General features: G+C 42.7%; 1 protein-coding gene across 4 annotated transcripts in view; it reads left to right on the top strand.

Annotated features, from left to right (window-relative positions):
• Nucleotides 1–26,318, top strand: part of rbfox3a (RNA binding fox-1 homolog 3a) — a 417,700-nt gene that overhangs the window by 158,294 nt on the left and 233,088 nt on the right. For 3 of the 4 annotated variants that reach the window (XR_003463939.1, XR_003463940.1, XM_027289251.1), the window contains exon 3: nucleotides 5,934–6,055. The exons of the other annotated variant lie outside the window; for it this stretch is intronic. Coding sequence is in view for 1 of the 3 variants with exons in the window: in XM_027289251.1 (XP_027145052.1) it covers nucleotides 5,934–6,055 (122 nt within the window). In the remaining 2 variants the exon portion in view is untranslated. The remainder of the gene's footprint in view (nucleotides 1–5,933; nucleotides 6,056–26,318) is intronic. 4 annotated transcript variants of the gene reach the window in all.

The raw sequence follows: 26,318 nt of genomic DNA, 5'->3' as shown, positions 1-26,318 counted from the left end.
GTTAGTCCTATATATGTACAGAAATGCAATGCAACCTCAGGAAACTCATGTAATAATATTATATATATATTATATAACATGTGTTAAGAACTTCAGTATTTGCACAATATCCCATACAACTATAAACCTATGTCTTGGTGTTTCTAACCCCTCTCTCTTTCTCTTTTTCTCTTTTCTCTCTTGCTTACACACACTCACACTCTCCCAGTGGATTATGTGTTGGTGCTTAGAGTCCCCTGGGGAATGGAGAGTGATAAATACTGGGAAGTGAGCTACTGTTTAGAGAGAGAGTGGTTCTGAACATAGGAGGAGAGGAGGCGATAAATTGATCTGGAGGGGGAGTGTATTGGGCACATCCAACTCTCTAAAGATGACAGAGTGTGTGTGTGTGTGTGTGTGTGTGTGCGTGTGTGTGTGAAAGAGAGAGAGACCCCAGGCCTCCATATGCCCAACTCATATTTTCTTTTCCTTTCCTCCTTCTATTCTTGCCATAAGCCATCAGGTGAGCCAAGTGGGGTAACAGACTGAGCAGTAATCTCTCTCTCTGTGTCTCTCTAACACACACTCACAACCCATGGGGTGTTGACTGGGATGCAAGCCTAACAGATAGGCACTTGCCAAAGAACCAGGCCAGAACCAAGCCAACAGGCCATAACTGTGTGTGTGTGTGCGTGTGTGTGTTTGTGTGTGTGTGTGTGTGTGTGTGTGTGTGTGTGTGTGTGTGTGTGTGTGTGCTTTTGCCAAACTACTTTGAGTGATGGAATGTAAGAGATGCCCATTCTCAATGGAGCCAGGAGGAGCCAAGTCCAGATTATGGCACAAAGGAGGAGCTGGTGCAGGGTAACAGAGTGTGATCTGGCTGAAGTATATTTCAGAAACCCTGGAGGAAAACTTAATTTTCCTGCTTTCCTTATTTACCTCTCATCAATCACTGTTGCACAACTGTTGGCAATCACATTTAATGTCAGGGGTTTCACTGTAATTACAGATATTTTTTATTATTATTGCACATTTACTCTTCACATCCATTCAGTCAGAGGCTGAATGATTTCTATATTTGAACTAACTCAAACATTTATTCCTGCAGGTAATTTACTGCTTTAGTTTGTTCAGTCGGACACAGGTGGCACCATTAAATGTTCTCGCACAAAATGTAGACATCAGTGCTGAATCGACTCTGTGGCTTGGCTGGCTCGATCGGGTCCAGTCAAGTCCTCTTCTCGTGTTGCCAACTGTGCTCAGAGCCCAGCTTTGGTTTCAGTTCATTTAGGTTAATAAATGGACAGACAGAAACAAAAATACTTCAGGGATGAGTGTTATCATTTAGTGTTCATCCCAGTCTCAATAAAAAGTTGCTCTGTGCATTCCCCTGCAGTAGAACACTCTAATTTATCCATATCTTCATTCTCAGGCATAACATAATATAACATACTAGTGACTAGCCCCGGTGCAGAGTTGTCCTTACATCTGCTCTCAGGCTAGCTCCCATAATGAATGACCCACCTACTCATCAAGTGGGTCCAAAGGAAGCTGAAACATTAGCAGACAGGAAACTTCTAACTTTAGCCACTCCTCACAGGGTCCAGGTCCTGGTCCTGTAAGTAGTGTGAAGCTTGGTTATCAGCTCGCATTATAGCAGTTGGTAAAGTTTGCTACCCAGCATTTAGTAAAAACATACAAACAACAAAAAAAAACTCTCTTGCCAGTGAGCTAGTCAATAAATGATCCCAGATTTATATTTTTATACAAGTATTCATAATGACCAACTGTAAAATCCTCCAGGATCCATTTGCATTGCAGGAGTTTTTTTTCTTTAAAAGAATGGAAGAAAAAGATGTCTTTCACAGTGTGTCCTCACCTCTTTAGTTGTGGATCCTGAGAGTCAGGAAGACGATGGAATCCTCCATTTTGATAGGTAGCAGGTGTGCAAACTGCAGTGGGTCCAGAAAGACAGTGTCCTCAGGTGCCATAGAACCTGCCTCTCAAAGGTCTTCATGACAAGTGCCACAGGCCTGGACACGCAGCAGTATCCTAGGACTGATGTTGTCAGGCATTATTTATTATTTATTTGGATCCTAGAGACCTTCCTATCTACTTGGCTGGTGGATATACATATACATATATATTCACATACTGTGTGAATACAGTTCATCCTCAAATGTGATCTGCGATATAAACAGCTATCTGACTGTAAACCTAAACATTCTAACCACCCTAACCGCCATACATGGTTCAGCTTCTGTATAAGCAATGCAAAGGAGCAACAGAAAGGAGTTTGTGTTGCTTATGTGAGACCTCCAGTGTGACCCTGTCAGGAGGGTACTTAAAGATGAAAAAATATATCATAACCAGGAAAATAAAAATAGAATTTGAATAGAAACTTACAGACTCATCATCTGTGACACTAACAATACAATTCACATTTTATCTCCTGTCACATGTCTCCACTTTTCTGTTGTTCTCTGCTGTTGTGCTATTATTATTATTATTATTATTATTATTATTATTATTATTATTATTATTGTTGTTGTTATTATTTTTAATTTTAATGTTGTCAGTTTTCTTTTTCTGACCTGTACCAGCAGCTCTGACATCAACTGCTTCACTGCAGGCTAAACTCTGCCACATGGATCGACCTGACACAAACAGTTCTGTGATCTACACACTTATCTAATCCTGCCTTCTCTGACTGACTGACTGGCTCTGACTGGTTTGTTTTCTTGCATCAGTGGTGACAAAAAGCAATTCCATCTTTCATGGGGCATAAGACGAAGTCCATCTGATCAGTCTGATGATAATATCAAATCAAATCAAATCAGATTTTATTTGTATAGCCCAAAGTCACAAAGTACATTTGTCTCGGAGGGCTTTACAATCTGTACAGGGAGTGACACCCTCTGTTCTTAGACCCTCGGTTCGAGTGAGGAAAAACTTGCCCACAAAAACCTTTAACAGGAAAAAAAGGTGGAAGAAACCTCAGGAAGAGCCACAGAGGAGGAATCCCTCTCCCAGGACGGACAGACGTGCAATGGATGTCACGTGTACAGAACAAATCAACACAAACATATTGTACAATTACAATGAATGATAAAATGACAATGAATTACAATGAATGATAAAATGATTACAGTAGCAGTGGAACCTGTGATAGAGATAGAGAGACACAGATACACAGCAGCAGCAAATCATAAACTAACTATAAACAGTAATAGAGATATGGTAGCAATAATGACAGTAATAATATGTGTAGTGGACGTCGTGCAGGATGACAGCAGCAGCCACGATCCACAAGAACCTGCTGGACGAGAGAGCACAGAAACTCCGGGGAAGAAGTTTAGTTAGTAACATGCATTAATGAGAGATGTATGTTTACAGATGGTGAGAGAGAGAGAGAGAGGGAGAGAGAGAGAGAGAGAGAGAGAGAGAGAGGGGCGAGAGAGTTTTCAGTAAAAGGAGATGTCAACCAATACTGCAATAACTGTGAAAGAGACAGACAGAGACAGACATAGAGAGAGAGACAGGGAGAGAGGGGAAGAAGGGGGAGTCCCCCAGCAGACTTGTCCTATGGCAGCATAACTAAGGGATGACCTGAGCCAGCCCTAACTATAAGCTTTATCAAAAAGGAAAGTCTTGAGTCTACTCTTAAAAGTGTTGACCGTGTCTGCCTCCTGAACCCAGAATGGTAGTTTGTTCCACAGAAGAGGAGCCTGATAGCTGAAAGCTCTGGCTCCAAATCTACTTTTGGAGACTATAGGAACCACAAGGAACCCAGCATCCTGAGAGCGCAGTGTTCTAGAGGGGTAGTAAGGTATTATGAGCTCTTTTAGATATGATGGTGCCTGACCATGAAGAGCTTTGTATGTAAGAATTTTAAATTCTATTCTAGATTTAATAGGGAGCCAATGCAAGGATGCCAAAATGGGAGAGATGTGATCTCTGATCTTGGTTCCTGTCAGAACACGTGCAGCAGCATTCTGAATTAACTGCAAAGTCCTAAGAGACTTATTGGAGCAGCCTGATAACAAAGAGTTACAATAGTCCAGCCTAGAAGTAACAAATGCATGGACTAGTTTTTCTGCATCCGCTTGAGAGACAATGCGTCTGATTTTAGCTATGTTACGTAAGTGGAAGAATGCAGTCCTCAAAAATTGTTTTATGTGGACATTAAAGGACAAATCCTGATCAAAAACAACTCCAAGATTCTTTACAGTGGAGCTGGAGGCCAGGGTGATCCAATCTAAAGTAACTAAGTCTCTAGAAAAAGAGTTTCTGAGGTGTTTGGGTCCAATTACAAGAACTTCAGTTTTGTCTGAATTTAACATCAAAAAATTGTAGGTCATCCAACTTTTTATTTGGAGTTTAGTTAACTGATTGGTTTCATTAGGCGTGATCAATAAATATAATTGGGTGTCGTCAGCATAACAATGAAAATTAATGGTGTGATTCCTAATAATGTTCCCTAAAGGAAGCATATATAAACTGAATAGAAGTGGTCCTAGTACAGAACCTTGTGGGACTCCATGACAAACTTTGGTATGCATGGAGGATTCATCATTGACGTGAACAAACTGAGATCGATCTAAGAAATACGACTTAAACCAGCTTAGATTCAAAACTTAATATTAAAAAAAATTGTAAACGTATATAGCTTTCTAGTCTTCCAACCACTCAAAGCGCTTTTACAGGACATATCTCATTCACCCATTCACACACACTGACGCTGATGGCATTGGCTGCCATGCAAGGTGCCAACTCCTCATCACTTTGACAAGCTAACCATTCATACACATTCAGACACTGATGGCACAGCCTTCAGGAGCAATTTGGGGTTCAGTATCTTGCCCAAGGACACTTCGACATGCAGACTGGAGGAGCTGGGGATCGAACCACCAATCATCTAATTATTATTACACAACCCGCTCTACCTCCAAGCCACAGCCGCTTCGTAAAGTAAAAACTTTACTGTTTATCTAAAACTGAAGTGCTGAAGTGAAAGCAAAGCGTTATAGGATGAGATGAGATGAGATCGACCATTACTGATTCCCACACGGTATGAGAGATAATGTAAATCTCATTAAAAGGATTCAGTCGGAAAACACCCTCATTAGTATGCATTTTCAAGACAATCTGTCTCTTTTGCAAAAATGAAAATGGACAATATTAGAGATGCTGCAACAGAATCATCAGCTTAAATTAAACTGTCCCCGCTTTTAAACATATCAATGGAAGAAGGAACAAGAAAAAGATGTGAAGAATGGATGAAATGCAGGTGAATGAAACAGAAGAAGAATGACATTCTGTGCTGCAGTCAGACTCAGGAGTGCAGTTTCAAAGACAGCAGCACATCCATAAAACCTGGCAGGCTGTAATGTTCCATCTAGGCCTGACATGGCATGGTCTTGTTCTCTTTCTCTTTCTCTTTGACTCCTTTGCTGTTTTCACCCTAAAAGGACAAGTGACACTTTAATGGCCCACAGGTTTTAGTCTTCAGCAAATTAAATCAGAAAAGACAAAAGGCAAAGCAGCAGGATTTGTTTCTGTTGTTCATCTTGTGTTTTCTCTTGTGCATCCTTTTATCACCCACAAACACTGCTCACGTGTGTATGTATATGCAGTTGTGGGGTGGTCTTATTCATCCTAGTTTGACCTGACAGTCGTACAAGTGATGGAAATAAATACATAATTTGTATATGAACAGATACAGTTTCCAAAGCTTTGCTGTCTGTAGCAGCAGGACTTTCCATCACAATGTCTCAAAAATTGCATGGAAGTCTTCACATAATCAAATGACAAAATAACTTTTATGTATATGTGTACATACACTGATCTGTTTTATTAACAGATCTGACATTTGACATGCTCTAACTGTATAATGTATTATAGCTTTTTTTGATTATGTGTAGTGGTGAAGAATGACTTGTGTTCCTTTGCAGAAACCAAGCCAGGAAGTGATCTGTGCAAACCGGGAACCATTGCTCTGTTTGGTAACGTGGTGTACAGTGGGCTTCTCAACGAGCACTTCTGGCACTTCGGGGTTCCCCTCATCACCAGACTGGTCAGTTCTTGTTTTTTACCCTAATTTTTACTCCTCCTGATCTTCCTCTGTTTGTATTTCATCCTCTCCCAGGCTTTGTCTTTTTGCTTCAGCAGCTGGCTTCACCTCTATCTGTAACAGTTTTTTCTCTGCAGGCAGACAACACAAAGCTTATGTCCCCAACAGGACAAGCCGCCCTCAATTGACTGGTCTGAGATGTTTCCCCAAATGTAGCATACGTCAGACCCAACCACACACACAACCACACTGTCTTTCTGTGACTGGTGTTTTCCAAAAGCAGGAGTTACTGGGAGCAGCCTTACTAACAATGTCTGCACTCATGGTACTGTACTGTGAGTGGACCAAATTGTGTACCAAATGGTCTGAGTGATGAATGCAGTGCTTTTAAAAGAAAGGTGTTGTAGCCACTTTAACTTGAGTTGTCCCAAACATACAGTTTGGTAGCTTTTCTACTTACAGTACTGTGCATACGGAAAGTATTCACAGAGCTTCACTTGTTCCACATTTTGTTATGTTACAGCCTTAATCCAAAATTGATTAAATTTATTTTTTTCCTCAAAATTCTACACATAATACACCATAAGGATAAGTTAAAAAAAGTTTGTTTGAGATTTTTGCAAACTTCTTAAAAATAAAAAAACAAGAAATCACATAAGTACATAAGTATTCACAGCCTTTGCAATCAAGCTCAAAATTAAGCTCAGCTGCATCCTGTTTCCACTGAACATCCTTGAGATGTTTCTACAGCTTAATTGGAGTCAACCTGTGGTAAATTTGTGTTATGTTTGGAGAAAACCAGGCACTGTTCATCACCTGGCCAATATCATGAAGCATGGTGGTGGCAGCATCATGCTGTTGGGATGTTTTTCAGCAGCAGGAACTGGGAGACTAGTCAGGATTGAGAGAAAGATGCAGCACTGTAAAGAGACATCCTGGAAGAAAACCTGCTCCAGTGCGCTCTGGACCTCAGACCGGAGCGAAGGTTCATCTTCCAACAGGACAACGACCCTAAGCACACAGCCAAGATATCGAAGGAGTGGCTTCAGAACAACTCCGTGAATGTCCTAGAGTGGACCAGCCAGAGCCCAGACTTGAATCCCGTTGAACATCTCTGGAGGGATTTGAAAGTACACCGATGCTCCCCATCCAACCTGATGGAGCTTGAGAGGTTCTGTAAAGAGGAATGGGCGAAACTGGCCAAAGATAGGTGTGCCAAGCTTGTGGCTTCATATTTCAAAAGACTTGAGGCTGTAATTGCTGCCAAAGGTGCCACAACAAAGTATTAAGCAAAGGCTGTGAATACTTATGTACATTATATTTTCGTTCGTTATTTCTAATAAATTTGCAAACATTAAAAAAAAAAACTTTTCTCATGTTGTCATTATGGGGTATTGTGTGTAGAATTTTAAAGAAAAAAATAAATTGAATCAATTTTGGAATAAGGCTGTAACATAACGAAATGTGGACAACATCAGGCGCCGTGAATACTTTCTGTATGCACTGTACATTGGGCGGCTGTGGCTCAGGAGGTAGAGTGGGTCGTCCACTAATCAGGTGATCATGTTCAATTCCCAACTCCTCCAATCTGGATGTCGAAGTGTCCTTGGGCAAGATACTGAACCCCAAATTGCTCCTGAAGGCTGTGCCATCAGTGTATGAATGTGTGTGAATGGGTGAATGAGATACGTACTGTAAAGAGCTTTGAGTGGTCAGAAGACTAGAAAGGTGCTATATACGTACATATTTAACAAGGTGCAGTGTATCTGTCCCTGACAAATTAGTAATACACTTTATAGAAAAGGTGAAGACAGTAAAGTTTGTTAATAATATTTTTTTTTTCTTTCACCCCAATTCTGTATTGACACAGCAATATATTACAGTATGTTAGCAGATGATTTTGCTGTAGTGCTAGCTTAGCCACCCCAATGGGTCACGTCATCCCTCAAGATGTTTTTGTATCATGGTTGTTCTACTCCAGGACCAGTCTTATAAATAATGGATTGGCTTCTAGCATTAACACAAACTAATGAAATATTACTGGTATTTCAATTAACTTTGAATTAGCCCGTAATCTCTTCTATGTCATTCAAGCACTGATTTCATGGCTCTGTTTTATTGAACTGCTGATAAATGTTAGATTTGATAGATATCGATGTTGTCTCCCCAGGATACAGCAAAGGATATTTTCTGGCTCAGTTTGATCACTCTCCCGTCAGCCAGTCAGACATACACACACACACTTATTGCATCTGATGAAGGACAGCTGAGTTTGGTTTATGGGAAAATAATTGTTGTCTTTGCTTTTTTATAGATATTATAAATTCACATAATTTATCACTGTTTGGATATGGGAAACCAGTTGTACTGTTAAATCCTGAAGTGGACATTCACAAACACACAAAAACAATAAACACACACACACACAGCTATTTTACATGATTCTGAGCATTGCAGATGTTGAATGTCATGGAGTTGGAGGCCTATAACAAAGATACCAAAGTTAAAAGCTGGCCTCTCTCAGCTCTCTCATTGTACACAAAGTGAACAGTATGATCATGATCCGTTGCCATCACCTTTTTTAAGTTGCATGTCTTAGCCTATTACTGATATAATTGATCATAATAATGATGCTGATTGTTGGGTATTTGTTGGTACATTTTGCAGATGGAAATTTTGGTTAATAATTAATATGTTTGATATGTTTTAATGAAATTATTAACCACCTGATCTCAGAGATTGTGGGAAGGATCGAGCTTTTTTTAATGAAAAGCAATTTTTGATGATCATTTTAGCCAAGAAAATCTTAAAGGTCTATTTATGGGGCTCTATTTACAGAATATAATATGCATACTGTTACGAAACCTGTTTTCCAAGGACATTTCACGGGGTACTTCAGGTACCATCTAAATGAAAAACATACGGAGTGACCACTACGGACAGACAAATGACTGAAGACACTAACGATAACGAAGGTGCCAGCAAAACCATAAGGGACTTATGCAACTCATTCCCTCAGTCTGGCTTACCTGAGTCCCTACAATAACGTTGTGCACCCTGGCTAGGCTCAACATTACGAATACCATGAAAAATTTAGCAAATACCACACACACCCGAGTTGCCATACGAGGCAAGTCTAGCTTGGCAGGACGCACCAACTCAGCGTCTATTTCGCGTGGAGACCGGGTCGAAATGTCAGGCCTGCCACAAGAATTAACACACAGAGGGAAATTATTCTTCTCTTTTCTGCCCGTCTGTGTAGCACGATCGGCGGAATCCGAAACTAATATAGGAGTTACTTTATCTCCTGCTATGTCATTTCCCATTAATATGACCACATCCTTTGTAGCGCTGCAGTCTGAAACACATTGCTCCACACCTTCAAACACACCTCCATCCATGGGCGTCCTCCGTCATCCACCCACAGTCAGCGCCTACTCCAATGGACGAAAGCCACCGCATCCCGCGCGGTTTTCAATTTGTCCTCCAGGAGGAGTATTTAGGAGAGGTGCAAGTCACCGGTATGTTGAGGTAGGAAGAGGAGAGTCCCGAGGGTCGAAAACTGAACAGTGCATAGTGTTGTTAGCGTGTGTTTAAGTCCACGTTGGATATATGCTTGCTGGAGTCCCGTCGTCCCGTGGAGTGGATTGTGTATTTCTTGAATTGGATCAGCTGTTTCAAGCGTCAGGAGGTGCCGGGTCCGGTGGAGAAGACCGACCGACCGACCGACCGACTGACACATTTATTTTCAACTTCGGTACAGTGAGTACCCGTTGTACATTTTGTTTTCGTTGTTTTTTCCTTTTGTTTTTGTACTGCACCACAACGAGAGACGCTGGTTTATTTTGAGTTATTTCCTTATTTTTGTGTGGGTGTCCGCGGTAAAACCCGGAGTGGATTTTTTGTTTTGTTTTGGCCTATGTCTGAACTGAACTGTGGGTGTTGGAAAACCCTGGAACAGACAGTTCCCATCCAAGGACTGAACTGAACTCTTGTTTTTTGGTTAGTCCGGCAGTGAAAAAAAAATATATTCACACTCTGAAAATCAACTTGCAGGTGTGTTGATGGCTTATTTTTTTCTGTGTTAAGCTGCCTGTTTATTATATCTGTTAAGGGGGGGGTTGACTACATTATTTTTGTTCTGTTTTATTTTATTTTTTTGTCAGACTTGACTCTGACTGGCACCCCGGCATTCTTTGTAGTTGACCCGCTACAAAAGTGGCACCCCAGATATCTGGATTCATTAAAAACCCTGGATTGAACAAACAAACAAACAAACAAAAAAAAACACACACACCTTCAACCAACACCTGTTAAAATGGCTGCAGCAAACCAAAATGGCAGTCCAACTCAGCCAGCGGCAGAGAAAAGGACCACATATTCATTGTTGGATATGGATTTGTGTGGTTCATTAAACCCAGATTTGTCGCAACCTCTCATTCCTCTGGCAGTGGCATCACACAGTGAAATTGGAAAGCATGATGGTTGTTCATCTTTATGGACGACTGAAGCAATTTTGGAGGAAAAATTCAAAATTCTAATGAAAACACAAAAACAACACAAGGAGGAGCTTGAAAAAACAGTTGCAACTTTATTTAAAAATGTCATGTCAACATATGAACAACAATTTCAGTACTTGCATGAAACTCTGGATAAACAATCAACTTTTCTGAGGAATCAGTTTTCAGCCGCTCTTTCCAGGGAGGGGGAGACTGGCAACTCTATTGCCTTCTTTTCTGCGGAAGCTCCAGCGGCCGCTGCACTGTTCCCTACACAGACCCCTTTGGAAGATGCAGACTTGATGCTGAGAGCAGTTCAGGAGTCTCACCTGGAGGAGCACATTAAGCCTCAGTTACACAATTTGTTAGGTAACAATGTGGATGTGTGTACAACCAAAGTGGGACGTACTGGAATATTAAAACATCAAATCTTTCTCACCAGTCCTGTACCCATCCGACAGAAACCCTATCGGGTCTCCCCTCCCAAACAAAAGGTGATGAAGGAACTAATTGAGGACATGCTGAAGGATGACGTCATCGAACCTTCTTATTCTGCATGGGCCTCACCTATAGTCCTGATTCCCAAAAGAGAAGGAAAACCAAGGTTTTGTGTTGACTTCCGTAAGGTGAATGAAAACACAGTCACTGATGCTTATCCCATTCCCACCATCCAGGAGATATTGGAGAGTCTCTCAGGTGCTGTTGTTTTCTCTTCCCTAGACCTAAATAGTGGCTACTGGCAAGTAGAGATGGATCCAGAGGTGAGGGAAATCACAGCCTTTATCTGCTCTCATGGACTGTTCCAATTTAAAGTCATGCCATTCGGACTTAAGAATGCCCCTGCCACCTTCCAAAGGCTCATGGAGAGAGCACTGGGAGAGTTGAAGGAAGTCATCTGTTTTGTCTATTTGGATGACATCATCATCTTCTCGTCATCCTGGGAACAACATTCATATGATGTCCAGGCTGTCCTGGACAAACTCCGGAACGCAGGTCTGACAGTGAACATGAAGAAAAGTAAGCTGTTCAGAAACTCTTTGAAATTCCTGGGCCATGTTGTCTCTGCTACAGGAGTCCAGGTGGACCCAGACAAAATTGAGGCTGTACAGAACTTCCCTGCACCCACCAACCTGAAAGCTCTACAAAGGTTCCTGGGCATGGCTGGGTGGTATCACCGTTTTGTCCCCAATTTTTCCCAGATTGCGGAACCACTAAATGCCCTAAAGAAAAAAGGAGCAAAATTTCGCTGGTCACCTGAATGCCAAACAGCTTTCATTACACTGAAAAATCACCTGGTTAAACCACCTGTCCTGGCCCATCCCAACTTTCATGCTCTCTTTGTGGTATACACCGACGCCAGTGAGATTGGGCTTGGGGCTGTGCTCGTCCAGAAATCCAGCTATGGAACCGAGGAAGTCCTCGCCTTTGCCAGCCGCAGTCTAAACCCTGCAGAGAAAAATTATGCTGCCACTGAGCTCGAATGCTTGGCCGTGGTGTGGGCAGTGGAGAAATGGAGAACTTACCTGGAAGGTAGACTGTTCACGGTGGTTACCGATCATGCCTCCCTTCTATGGGTGTTCAAAACCACCAAACCCAGCACACGACTGATCAGGTGGGCACTCCGGCTTCAAGAATTCACCTTCACTGTGGAATACAGAAAGGGAAAATATAACACTGTACCGGATGCCCTCTCCCGAGCTCCTACAGACTCCCTCCATACAACCACACCTGTGTATGCTACCGTCATGTCTGCCCCTCCAAAACCATCAAAAGAGCTTCCCATCTCAATTGATGCTCTGTGGAGGAGACAACAGGAAGATCCAGAGTGTCAAGTTCTATATCAACAAGTAGTAGAACTGGGACAAGACAATGATACGAACCCGGCATACATCATCATGGATGATCTCCTCTACCGGCGCGTCACCCTTCCCTACAAAACCATCTACCAACTCTATATACCTCCAAGTTTCCGCTCACAGTTGCTGGACTACTTCCACCAAGATCCCCTCTCTGGACATCTGGGCAGGCACAAAACCTACCGAAGACTACAACATCTTGTCTTCTGGCCAAAGCTGAGCTGGGATGTCAGAGAACATGTAAAGAACTGTGCCACGTGTCAACGGTATAAACCAGAAAACAGAAAACTTGCCGGAAAACTTCAGCAAACTCAAGCTCACCGCCCCTGGGAGATGCTGGGAGTGGATTTGATGGGTCCTTTCCCCAAAAGCTCCAAACAAAACGTTTATCTCCTGGTGTTTGTTGACTATTTCTCCCGGTGGGTTGAACTGTTCCCCATCAGAAATGCCACTGCTGAAACCATCTCGCAGATCATGGTCAAAGACATCTTGACCCGGTGGGGCATTCCTGACTACATCCTGTCGGACCGGGGAACACAGTTTGTTTCCTCAGTTTTCCAAACTGTATGCAGGACCTGGAATGTGGGACACAAATTAACATCTGCATACCATCCACAAACTAACCTAACAGAGAGAGTGAACCGTACCCTGAAAACAATGATAGCTTCCTATGTTGGTGATAATCATAAACATTGGGACAAGAACCTGGCTGAATTCCGGTTTGCAATTAACTCTGCAGTCCAGGAGTCAACTGGCGTTTCTCCTGCCGAACTTAATCTTGGTCGTTCCCTGAGAGGACCCCTTGACTCCCTGTTGCAACCTCAGGAAACTGCTCCTGACACTCCTCCATACCTCAAAGTCACACAGCTCAAAGATCTCTGTTCCTTCGTGGAAAAAAATCTGGACTCTGCTCGTCAACGCCAAAAAAGAAACTATGACAAACACAGACGTGACCTTGAGTTTCAGGAACTGGACAGAGTCTGGTTGAGAGCCCATCCTCTCTCCAAGGCTGACAAATCTTTTGCTGCCAAACTAGCTCCAAAATGGCAAGGGCCATATCGGGTAGTTGAACAAGTCGGGCCTGTAAATTATAAAGTTGTCCTAGAAAATTCCGGCACAGACTTGAAAGTTGTCCACATCTCCCGCCTTAAACCTTGTTACCCGACTGCTCAGGATCTGCAGGAGCAGGAGAAAAAACACCTCCTTGAAATCTTCAATGAGGAGTCGGATGAAGAAGACTTCCTGGGATTTACAGACTCCTCCTGTTCTACCTTTAATGGAGGATTGATTAAAGGATCTGCCGAGAAACTAGGAAATTACAATTTTAGCAATCCCACTGACTCAGACAACGACTGACCAACATCCCTTAAACAAAAACCTAGAATGTGATTCTGTGTAACCACACATACTGGTCGAACTACTGCGCCTTACCGTTGGTCGGCTTCTGTTAAGGGGGGGGAAGTGTAGCGCTGCAGTCTGAAACACATTGCTCCACACCTTCAAACACACCTCCATTCATGGGCGTCCTCCGTCATCCACCCACAGTCAGCGCCTACTCCAATGGACGAAAGCCACCGCATCCCGCGCGGTTTTCAATTTGTCCTCCAGGAGGAGTATTTAGGAGAGGTGCAGTCACCGGTATGTTGAGGTAGAAGAGGAAGTCCCGAGGGTCGAAAACTGAACAGTGCATAGTGTGTGTTAGCGTGTGTTTAAGTCCACGTTGGAATATGCTTGCTGGAGTCCCGTCGTCCCGTGGAGTGGATTGTGTATTTCTTGACTTGGATCAGCTGTTTCAAGCGTCAGGAGGTGCCGGGTCCGTGGAGAAAAGACCGACCAACGACCGACCGACGACAGACTGACACATTATTTCAACTCCGGTACAGTGTGTACCCGTTGTACATTTTGTTTTCGTTGTTTTTTCCTTTTGTTTTTGTACTGCACCGCGACGAGAGACGCTGGTTTATTTTGAGTTATTTCCTTATTTTTGTGTGGGTGTCCGCGGTAAAACCCGGAGCGGATTTTTTGTTTTGTTTTGGCCTATGTCTGAACTGAACTGTGGGTGTTGGAAAACCCTGGAACAGACAGTTCCCATCCAAGGACTGAACTGAACTCTTGTTTTTTGGTTAGTCCGGCAGTGAAAAAAAATATATTCACATTCTGAAATCATTGCAGTGTGTTGATGGCTTATTTTTTTCTGTGTTAAGCTGCCTGTTTATTATATCTGTTAAGGGGGAGGTTGACTACATTATTTTTGTTCTGTTTTATTTTATTTTTTTGTCAGACTTGACTCTGACTGGCACCCCGGCATTCTTTATAGTTGACCCGCTACACCTTAATGGGCAGTTCGGGGCACACAGCGACAGGGAAGAAGCCAGTTATTAGTTCACTGTCTATATGTACGCGATGTACGGCTCTGTACGCTTCAGGCACAAGTTCGTACGCTCTCAGAATAGCAGTCTTGACAGTTTAGTAGTCCAGACTATCCTCAACGGGGAGTGCGGCTATAGCGTCTTGAGCTTTACCATGCATTTTGCACTGAAGTAGGAGTGTCCATACTTCAGGTGGCCATTGCAATGCAGCCGCTATCCTCTCAAATACATTGAAATAGGAGTCCACTTCACTATCCCTAAACACAGGTACTAAAGCCACATGCTTACTGATGTCAAATGTTATACTAGGTGAACGAGTGGAAGTGGTGGAAGGGGGTAACATACCTGATGCACTAGGGGCGCTCCGCCCCGCGTCAGAGGCATCGAGCTCGAGCTGACGCAGTCTCACCGCCCTGTCAGTCTCAGCCTGGAGTTCGGCTTTCCGTATCTCCAGCTGGAGCTGGAGCTGGGATTGTGTCTCCCGCTCACGAGCTTCCAGCTGTAGCCGAGCTAGGCAGACTTTAAGCCGGGCCTCACTGATACCCGTGCTGCTCTGTGGGGAAGGATCATACCTAGGCAGCGTGAACGGAGCCTTCCCCCGCTCACCTGCCTGGTAGTCTTGCCCAGCATCAGAGGCAGTTCCAGCACGGTGTTCACTCTCTGCTTCTGCAGAGGAACCGGGATGAGACACAGACCTCACCTGCTCAGTCAAGGCAATCACTCCTTGTTCCACCAAGGCTTTGGTAATAGGGATGTTGAAGTGAACAGCTATCTCCACTAATTCATCCTTCCTACAGCCATGTACTTGTTCAATTGTAGGATGCAGTATAAACTCTTCCAAACTAAATTTACCTGCCATGGTGCTCAGCCGCCAACAGCACTCACTAAGGAAGATAGTTCACAACTAACCAAACAAAAACAAACCTATCGCAGTATCAATTTACGATTATTTCCGATCCCGGACGAGCCCCCATTTATGTTACGACCCGGCTCGGTAGGTGAGCCGTAACATTGAAAGAGATAAGAAATAAAGGGAAAATGACACTTGCTCTAGGCTTGTCCGTTTATTTTTCTTAATTTAACAAAAGGAGGTGAGGGAAAAGGGAACAAAAAGGGCACACGAGTGCTGTTTAAAATAACAAACAAATATAACAAAAAGAGAACTCTAACAGAGCCTATATCTTACTAAACCACAGAAGAAAACCATAAAATATCAATAACAAAAAACATCAAAAACAGCATCCCTTAGTCTAGTGAATCAGAAAATCTCTTCATGAGTAATCAGTGTTTAAATCAAAACTAAACCCTGCCCAATCCCAAAACTTCCGACACCAACCTTTTCTAGACACAAAATACAAGGCGAGCTTTTGAAAACCACACACACACAAAGCCGCCACGATGCTCCAGCGGCTGCAGTTTAAATGTCCTGGGCCAGGACAATTGGACACATCGGATTGGCTAGGCCAGGAGAGGATGCAGAGGGCGTCGCACCAATCCCAATCCTCTGGGCTTCCAGGAACCAATCCGTTACCGGCCCCGGCACACCTGCATTTACCTACTGGGATATAGACAGACCTAATGGGGTGAAACGGCGGCGGCCGTAACAATACTCTTTTAGATCTGCAGGTCCTCTTTCACAGTCTGCCATGTTAAACTATCATGTTTCTACATTATCCCAGAATGGTTAAACTAAACACAGATAGGGCCTTTCACAGTTTCCTTTGCGCCATAGTTCCTCCTTCACACAGAAACTGACATAAATGTTTGTTTTCTATTTAAGTGCATTAATTCTACTGATGCAGTAACCCGGGTCTGACTTCAGTCTGTGGTCCATGGATGTTTCCTTTGCCAGGTCTCGCTCCCTCTCTCTCTGCTTACCTGTTACATTCCCAATGATAACAGACAGTATGGTCTGCTGCCACCACTTAGATCCGGCTCCGCATCCCCATCTTCTACTCACTGTAGCATGGATCTCTGGTCTTTCCACAGAGAGTATGCTAGCGATGCCTAGCATTAACAGCTCTCAAGTGTAAACATGTTAGCATGGCCATGTTAGCACACAAACTGATAAAAAACTGGTGTTGAAAAAATAAAATAAAATAAATAAATTTAAAAAACACAAAAAATAACTAGAAAATTTCAAAAGAAATTTTGAGTGTGCGTGACTCTGGCCCGTGACTCTCCCACCATACATCATTGACACTGTTGAGTAACATTAGCATGTTAGCATTAGCATGTTAGCATTAGCATGTTAGCATTAGCGTACAGACCTCCACTGTCATGCACCTCCACTGTCAGGCCCGGAAGTGATGACGTTTTTTGGGGGGTGGGGAGGTGGAGAGGACATTTTGAGAGGGTCATTTTCAGATGAAAATGATTTTCAGATGCCTCATTGAGCGGGTTGGTCCGTTGCTGCGTTATGTTAATATGCCATATTGGATGTGGCAGATCTGCCTGTAAACTAATACAAGGAAATGGACTGAACTTCATAAAGCACCTTTCTACAAAGTTCTTTAAGTTAATGCCTCTTATACACCCATTCACACACACACTAATATATCTGGGAAACAAACAGGCACCAAAAACAACGTATGTAACTTTTAAAGTGATGATTATAAATGTTTACTCCTTATGTAAGCACCAAACCAACGTATGTATTTTTCTAATGCTGAGTGTTTACAGCTACTAATGTGTGTAACACTGTTACTGTGGTGATAAATATTGAAATATTTATATTTAACATTTAATCTGTGTCTATAATAACCAGATCCTGAAATGTAGATGTGACATGAGGGTTTTCTGAATAAAGAGCACTAACGTTTACATTTAACTGATTTTGATTAATCGTTTTTATATTCACATTGATGAACATATACATATGTATATACACACACGCACACACACACACACATATATATATATATGAGTAATAGCTTAAGAGAAAACGTGTGTCATTGTTTACTAATTAATTCATTTGTGAGGAAAACGATTCAACCGGAAGTGCATTCACGATTTTATTTTGAAATGTATCCCTTGCATTTCCGGGCCTGACAGTGGAGGTCTGCAGTTTTATTTTGAAATGTATCACATTGATTTCCGGGCCTGACAGTGGAGGTGCGTGACAGTGGAGGTAGGTGCGTGACAGTGGAGGTCTGCAGCCAGCATCTCTTGGGGGATGTGCTGACACGCTAGCAATTACCATTAGCATGTTACCATTAACATGTTAACATGTTACCATGTATTTAATTCTTAGTGGCTAATGCTAATTAGCATTAGCATGTTAACATTAGCATGTTAGCAATTAACATGTATTTAATTCCTAGTGGTTAATGTTAATTAGCACTAATTGTAACATTGGTCGCTAACGTTAGCAAATAGCATGCCTTTACAGCTAAGCAGAGTAGCTAACGTGCTAGCTGCTCTGCTATCTCTGTGTGTAATTTCAGACAGACAAGTTCCAATTAAGTGCCAAAACTGCTAAGATGGCCGCTGCTCGGCTTCTCCACCCTCCCCTCCTCCAGGCAGGCTTGAGGTTGCCAAGCAACCAGGACCTAATCAGCAGTGCAGTTACTGCACCTGTTAGAATGTCAGTTAGAAATCCTGACACAGACAGGGAGAAAATGCTGAGACCTCCCCTCGAACAGGAACAATTTCTGGCCAAACCGTATTTCCAATCATTGAACCGACATAACTGGGAGCATCCTGTGCCCTTCCTGATCGTCTACATAGTTGTTTTGTGTCGATAAATGAAGAAATGTGTCCTTACATGGGACTCACACCGAACGTGGAACGGAAGCGGAACGGTACTTTGCCCGGCGTCAACTCACACCGGACGCGGATCAGCCGCGGAACGGAAGCGGAGTGAGCCGGCCGTATTCACGCGAGATCACGCGAGAATCCTGGACATACCCGAGACCCCGCGATAAACTGTGTATAAAAAAAACAACAACAACAAACAGCTGACTTTGCTTCTCCGACGTGGAGGAGATTATAAAAAGCATCTGTTGTGTCATAAATGATTGTGTGTTGTTCCACGTCAACAATTAGTCTCTCGTTGAGACCCTTTGATCGATCTTTGATCACCTGGTGCCACCGGTCATGACGTAACGTTGATGTGAAGTTGTAAAAAGCGACATGAACTGTGTATTGTGTTTTATTTTGAAGGGGGGCGGAAGTTTATTACGTTGATTCTGTGTCGGATTTCCTGTCTGGTGCGCAGTGCTCTGTTGAAATTTACGAGGTTTAGCCGCGGCTCGCGGAAAAAATAGAAATCCTGCGGAAAGCCATGGCGCGGAGAGCCGCTTCTGGGACGCTTCTGATCCGCGCCCGGTGTGAGTGCTCTCATTGACTAGACTGGATTCTATTTGCTACGGTGACCGCGGCGGTGCCGTTCCGCTTCCGTTCCGCTTCCGTTCCGCGTCCGGTGTGAGTTGGCCTTTAGGAGCAATTCAGAGAAACGTTACTTCTGCTTTCCTCCAGAAAATTTACCGCCTTTTTAACATGGGAGTATATGAGGCTGAGGATGGGAGTTGCTGCCGCATATTTGCGTGTCACGCCAAAACTATAAAGCTGACAGCTTCAACTGTGTTATCACTGCGGCCGCCTCGAATTTTCCTACATTTCTAGCTATAAATCATGTCTGTAGCTTCACATTTGCGGCCACAGTCGCAATTTACAAATGTATTTTTCAATGACTTTTTCTCTTCCTTTCCACTGTAGTGATGACATCACTCACTCTAGCTCTCCAAAGTTCTTGCAATACACACCCATTCATTTTTTGGTGTCGTTTTTGGCAATTTTTGGCAAAACCGTTTGCCGAAACTCTTAGAAAAGTCATAGCAATCGATTCCCGGCAGCCGCACGTTTTAATACCCGTTTTGTGTATGTGCGACAAAAACTCTGGGAGGAGATGCAAACCAAAAAATGTGCGTAAGAATAATAATAAGTTGAAGAATAAGCACGGTGGATAACATATAGTGTGCGCCTTACACGCACACTCAATAAAAAGACATAAAGTATATCTAGTTTTTATGTACTTGGTACAGTAGTAGCAACTTAAAAGTTCCCGTTCAAGCTGAACGCCAGCTGAATGGCAGCCGTCTTCCAGCTGACTTCCAGCTGGCTCCCTGCCAAGTCCTGTGAACGGAGAGACCCCCCTCCTTCTCCTGGGTGTGTCTATTTTTTACTGTAACTCCACCCACTCATGTGATTACAGGGTATGACCAGGAGATGGCGCTTCTCTCACAGAACTTATTTACAGTTGTTCTACCTGGAGATGACGTAGCTTACACACCTCGTTAGCATTCTCGTTGCTCAACCTTTTGTTTGCACTTACAGTAACAGGCTTATTGGTCTCCCAGTGTCACAGATCACAGAGCGGAAAATGCAGCTGGTTTGACTACTGCATACTGTACAGTAGCCGTATGATTTGAGCGTGTTCATGAATTGAAATTAAATTTAAGGTGTTTATATCTAACATGTCAGCATTCACCAAATCAACAACATCTAGTCTGTTCTATCTTTACTAGTGGTGGGCTGTTATCTGCGTTAACGTGAGACTCTTATCAGGCGATAAAAAAATATCACCATTAATCTATTCTCAAAGCTGTTCCAGCCTCTCAGGTCGCTTTTTTACTTTTTGACTTTTTTCTCTTTTGTTCGTTTTTGTTTTCTTCACTGTAACTCTGTGGAGTCCTGATCTCTATAGCAGTTTAGAGAGTTTTGTGCTTTTGTCGTGTTTTTCTCATGGTTTTTCTTGGTGATGTTTTTTAAATGCCGCTTCCACCTGGACAGCTGCCTTTGTTTACTCTGGGAAACAGCTGATCGCGCTAATGCCGGCCGGCATTGGCGCAATCAGCTGTTCGATTGGCGCATTAATCTATGGCCACCACTAGTCTTTGCATAATTACAGGAGCGTCTCTTCTCTTGTGTTCGCGCCTCTCTCTCGCTTATCTGCATGTAAACAACAAACTAACCCTTAAAAAAGTTACAAAAAACGGTTCGGACGTCTCAGGGCTGCCAGGCCTGTGTGTCAGACCTGCAGATACAAGCGATGGTTTATTTTTAATTAACAGTTTATTTGGAGGGGAGGGCTCGTTGTTATTGTGCGCACATAGAGCTGCAGGAAGCCCTTTGTTATGCAGGTATTTACTGTAGTGCACGCTTTACGCCAGGTAAACCATACAAACCTCATTAGCATCTCATTGTTTGCACTTGATGGGCTTTTTGGTCTCCCAGTGTCACAGATCACAGAGCGGAGAATGCAGCTGGTTTGAGTACTGCATACTATACAGTAGCCTTGTGATTTGAGTGTGTTCATGAACATGAATGACTCCTTTTCATTTTCGTCCATTCCATAGGCTAAATGGCGTAAATGGAAAGAATATTGTAGTGACCCGGAACAATGAAACTACGAAGCAACTGGTTTTGCTGGACTTTATTCCTAATCTGGATCACAGGCTCCTGTGGCCGTAGCCAACGGCAAAAAAACAATAAAACCAGGCAAGCACAGCAGCCTATAACATTAACACATTAGCTACTTCGTGCCCCTCATCGCCATGGCAACTGCCATGACTGACAGGCTTCACAGCCTCTAACAACGCCACCCCCCCAGGCGTCACCCCATACACTGCAGCCTAACTTACTGAACACAACTCAACAGCCACAGTGTATACACAGCCCGTTACAATATGTATGAAATAAGTGAAGTATGTTTGGTCTTAATAAAGTTTGCAGTATATATGTTATGTTTTTATTCTACATGGACACCACTGTTTATTTTCCACTATGCCTCCCTCCATTATAATAATACACGGCACAGCTTTTTAAAGTCCAGAGAGAAGTCTGTTGCAAAAGTCCACGGTGACTCTCCTTTGCCAAAACGTCTGTATGTCCTCGACGAGCTCCTGTTTTGTGCCTGGCTTAGCCTCCTTGCGAATAAAGTCTTTCATGGAATACCTAAATATATGTTTGATGGTTTCGTAAGCTTATACTGCAAACTTTATTAAAACCAAAAATACTTGACTTATTTCATACTTGATTCACCCGTAATTCTTTCGATTTGCGCTTTACGTCATTTAGCCTATGGTCACTGTTTAAATCAACAACATCTAGGCTATGTTACGGACGTTACGAGCAGAGTTTTCTTTAATAACGCGTTTATGTTGGCATGTTCTTGTTGCTGCCTCACTGTTATCTTATCACAACTTTTTTTTTTTCCATCAACTGATCCGCTGATCAGCTGATCAGCTCACCCCGGCGTATCTGTTCAGATGTGTCTTTAGACAGTCGACGGTGAGAGCGGAACATCACTGCTCCTCCCCGTGGACAAATGAGGCATTGCAGCTGGTTTTCACACAGACTGCTTAGGGGCGTTTCCAGTCGGGGCCTCACTGACTACGTCATCGCGGGGGATTACATTTCGGTCACGCACCAGCCAAGGACCTGTGACGGACCTGTGACGGACCAGCCACGGTCCCGTCACGGTTCCGTCACGGAAACACGGGAACTTTTAAGTTGCTACATCTGTACATGAGGCCAATTTTGTACCTTTTCCAACACTTTTAATACGTCTTTTAATACCTAACTAGTTCCTTTTTCTGGCTCAGATGATTAATATTTAATATAATCAACACAATGTATTATTATAGATTAAGATGCCCAGCAGGATAGAAGGTAGTTGAATTTAGCTCCACCACAGCATCAGCATTAAAATGATTATTATATTAATTAACTTATTATTATTGTCGCTTATCATTCAGTTGTGTATATCTATTCTGTACATTATTCTGAATTGGGACATTATGCATAATACCTCCACATGTTGGTACTTGAAGTAAATCTTTATTTAAGTAAAGTTTTTCTGGCATAGTTTTAATCTGAGTACTACGATCACTGCAGAACAGATGTTTGACATTTTATTTTTTATTTTCTGTTTATGGATGTATATAAGCTAGACCTACAGGGCTAGCTGCTGTATACAGTGAACCCTTGTTTATCGCGGGGGATACGTTCCAAAAATAACCCGCGATAGGTGAAATCCGCGAAGTAGTCAGCTTTATTTTTTACTGTGATTTTACAATGCAATACTGAACTGTAGAATGAAACAAAAAATAAAACCTCTTTTCAGGCCCAAAATGTGTTTAAGAAATAGAAATATTAACGTTTTCTTACAAATAACTATAATAGTTTAAAGAACGGTGTTGTAAAACAATATTTTTATATAGTAATGAATACAAGGTAGGAAACATTGTCACTCGCGTATTTCACAGTCCCTCCAGCTGCGCCTCTTCGTCCCGACTCCGCTGCGCTGTAGCGTCTTTTTCTACTGAAGGCTGCGCAGGGGTCTTTCTCCGAGAGAAGAACATCGTTATGGGTAGTTGTTGGCACTCTTTCTTTTTCTGAGCAAGAAGATTTTTATAAACGGACATGCCACCTTCAATTATATTTGAGAACTGCAATGAACGACACATCAAAGGGTCCCATTCTTGTGCCGCGCGCTGAAGTTCAGTGGCCATTCTCATCATGGTTGCTAAGCGACCAAGTGTTAGTCCTTCCTCCTCTTCTTTATCAACAAGTGTGTCTTCTTCTTCCTCTTCTCCGTCATCCTCGCTTGGTGGCTTTGTCATCTCTGCCAGGTCTTTGTCCGTCAGTGGTTGTGCGTGTGCATCAATCAGGTCATTGGCTTCATCAGCAGTCATGTCATTAAAGCCGTCTCCTCCGAGCTGTTTCGCTAGATTCACAGCTGAATCCACTGCAGAGTGATGCAGCTCGTCAACAGATGATCCGATCGCGGACTGCCTCTGGCCACAGTTTTTTCCAGCAAGAATTCAAAGACCCAGTTTTCATCTCCTGAATGGCCCTCTGAATATTTAGGAGACACGATGCAATGGTGTATCCGCGCCAGTAGTTCTTAAGTGAGAAATCTGGATCCGAGTCCACGAACTCAACAAGATGCTGCAGCATGTTGCGCGTATACAGGGCCTTGATGCCTTGGTCCATGGGCTGAATCAGTGATGTAGTGTTCGGTGGCAGAAATTCTATTTTCACACTGCTGATGATTTGTCATACGATGGTATGACAAATCATCAGCGTGACCCCCGGCGTTGTCAGCGAGTAAAAGCACTTTAAAGTCTAGTCCTTTTCCTCTCAAATAACGCTTGACCTCCGGGATGAAACAGTGTTTGAACCAGTCCTGATTGAGAGCTTTTGTCATCCAAGCCTTTGAATTGTACATCCAGTAAACGGGCAAAGCATCCTTATTTTTGTTTTTCAGGGCTCTAGGATTTTTAGACTTATAAATGAGCCCTGGCTTTATCATAAAGCCTGCAGAATTTTCACACATAACCAGAGTCACGCAATCTTTTTGGGCCTTAAATCCCGAAGCCTTTGCTTCTTCTTGCATGATAAAAGTACGGGAGGGCATTTTTTTCCAAAATAAGGCTGTCTCATCCATGTTAAACACTTGTTCAGGCCTGTATCCTCCTTCCTCAATGATGGCTTTAAATTTGTTGCTCACGTATTCCTCTGCGCCAGCTGTATCCGCAGAAGCGACCTCTCCGTGCAGAGAAACATTTTTAAGTCCAAAGCGTTTCTGAAATTTCTCAAACCAGCCTTTACTGGCATTAAATGTGCTTGAGACGGCGTGAACAGCACTTGTTGATGGCCCTGGATCCGCATCCCCCTCCCCTTCGCTGTCATGAAGGACATCACTGTCAGCAAAAGTTTCATAAAGTTTTTTAGCTTTTGTACAGATAACGTTGGTATCCAGCGTAATGCTCTTTTTCCTGCAGTCATTAATCCACAAAGCTAAAGCAGATTCCATCCTTACGATGGCCTTGTTGCGGACTGTCACAACTCTTTTTGCATCCTTGTTAAAGCTTATTGCTGCTGTCGTCCTTATATTATTTTCCTCCTTCTTTATGTAACGAACCGAAGATTCATTTATTCCGTAATGGCGCCCTACAGCCACATAGCTTTTACCTTCCTTCAGCATGTCCAGAAGTTTAACTTTTTCTGCAATAGTTAGCATCTTCCTCGGCCTCTTTGGCGCGTCTGGAGGCCCCTTTGTCGGCACAGAACGTTTCTTTGACATTGTGGGTTTTGTCACGGAGAAAAATTGCAAACGTAAATTTGGCAGAATGTACAGAAACGAAAACTGTTGGCATGGGTCTAATGAAAAACCAATATCAACTTTTTTCACTTCTAGACAACAGTAACGCCCCTGAGCCAATCAGGATTCACTGTAAAAAATAAAGCACTGTAAAAAATTCCGTGAAGCAGCGAGGCCGCGATAGGTGAAGCGCGATATAGCGAGGGATCACTGCACAGCGTTGCGCTCCGATGGTCAGTTATCAATCAGTTTTTGCCTGCATCACAGAGCTGTGATGTCATTTTCTGACTCGGTTTGTAAAGTTTTGTCAACATGTGTGAACTCGTCTGACACGGACAATCGCGTGCTATATGTGAAAAAAAACAACCTGGTCTGGACTTTGTCTGGAGTGTTTTAGCACAAACGGCTTTATTCAGTGGCTCTTCTGGGAGCACCACTGTGTCTCTGCCTCCCCTCTGGCACTGTGAGTTACTATGGTTACAGGAACACCCTGAAACTTTAGAATGGTTCTCAATAAAATCATGAATGGAGCCTTCTCAACGCTGAAATCTGGTATTATAACATGAGTGCACGTGTGTGCGATTTACTGACTGCACTAAGAGTGTTTTTTGCTTTGCCACTAAAAGCAGAGGGCCGGCCCTCTCGACCAGTAATGCAGTCCTTAGTGAGCTGAGAAAAGAAACATTGCTCCCATGACAGACATTATAGGATAGTGTTTTTCTTATTTTTCTGTCTAACAGAACCGAGGTGTTTTCACCTTCTTTGAGGAAAATGTTAAACTAAAATGGGTTACATCAGCTACGAGTCTGATAATATTCAGTGTTTTTTCTTATTGTTGAATAAGAATAAAAATCAAATCAGATCAAATCAGATTTTATTTGTATAGCACAAAGTCACAAAGTACATTTGCCTCAGAGGGCTTTACAATCTGTACAGGGAGTGACACCCTCTGTCCTTAGACCCTCGGTTCGAGTGAGGAAAAACTTGCCCACAAAAAACCTTTAACAGGGAAAAAAGGTGGAAGAAACCTCAGGAAGAGCCACAGAGGAGGGATCCCTCTCCCAGGACGGACAGACGTGCAATGGATGTCACGTGTACAGAACAAATCAACACAAACATGTTGTACAATTACAATGAATGATAAAATGACAATGAATTACAATGACTGATAAAATGACAATGAATTACAATGACTGATAAAATGACAATGAATTACAATGAATGATAAAATGACAATGAATTATAATGAATGATAAAATGACAATGAATTACAATGACTGATAAAATGACAATGAATTACAATGAATGATAAAATGACAATGAATTATAATGAATGATAAAATGACAATGAATTACAATGACTGATAAAATGACAATGAATTACAATGAATGATAAAATGACATGAATGATAAAATGATTACAGTAGCAGT

Source organism: Larimichthys crocea, chromosome XVI, assembly GCF_000972845.2.
Source record: "Larimichthys crocea isolate SSNF chromosome XVI, L_crocea_2.0, whole genome shotgun sequence".
In the NCBI taxonomy this organism is placed as follows: domain Eukaryota; kingdom Metazoa; phylum Chordata; class Actinopteri; family Sciaenidae; genus Larimichthys; species Larimichthys crocea.
The sequence above is the reverse complement of the archived record's forward strand: the minus strand, read 5'-3'. Positions and strand labels throughout refer to the sequence as shown.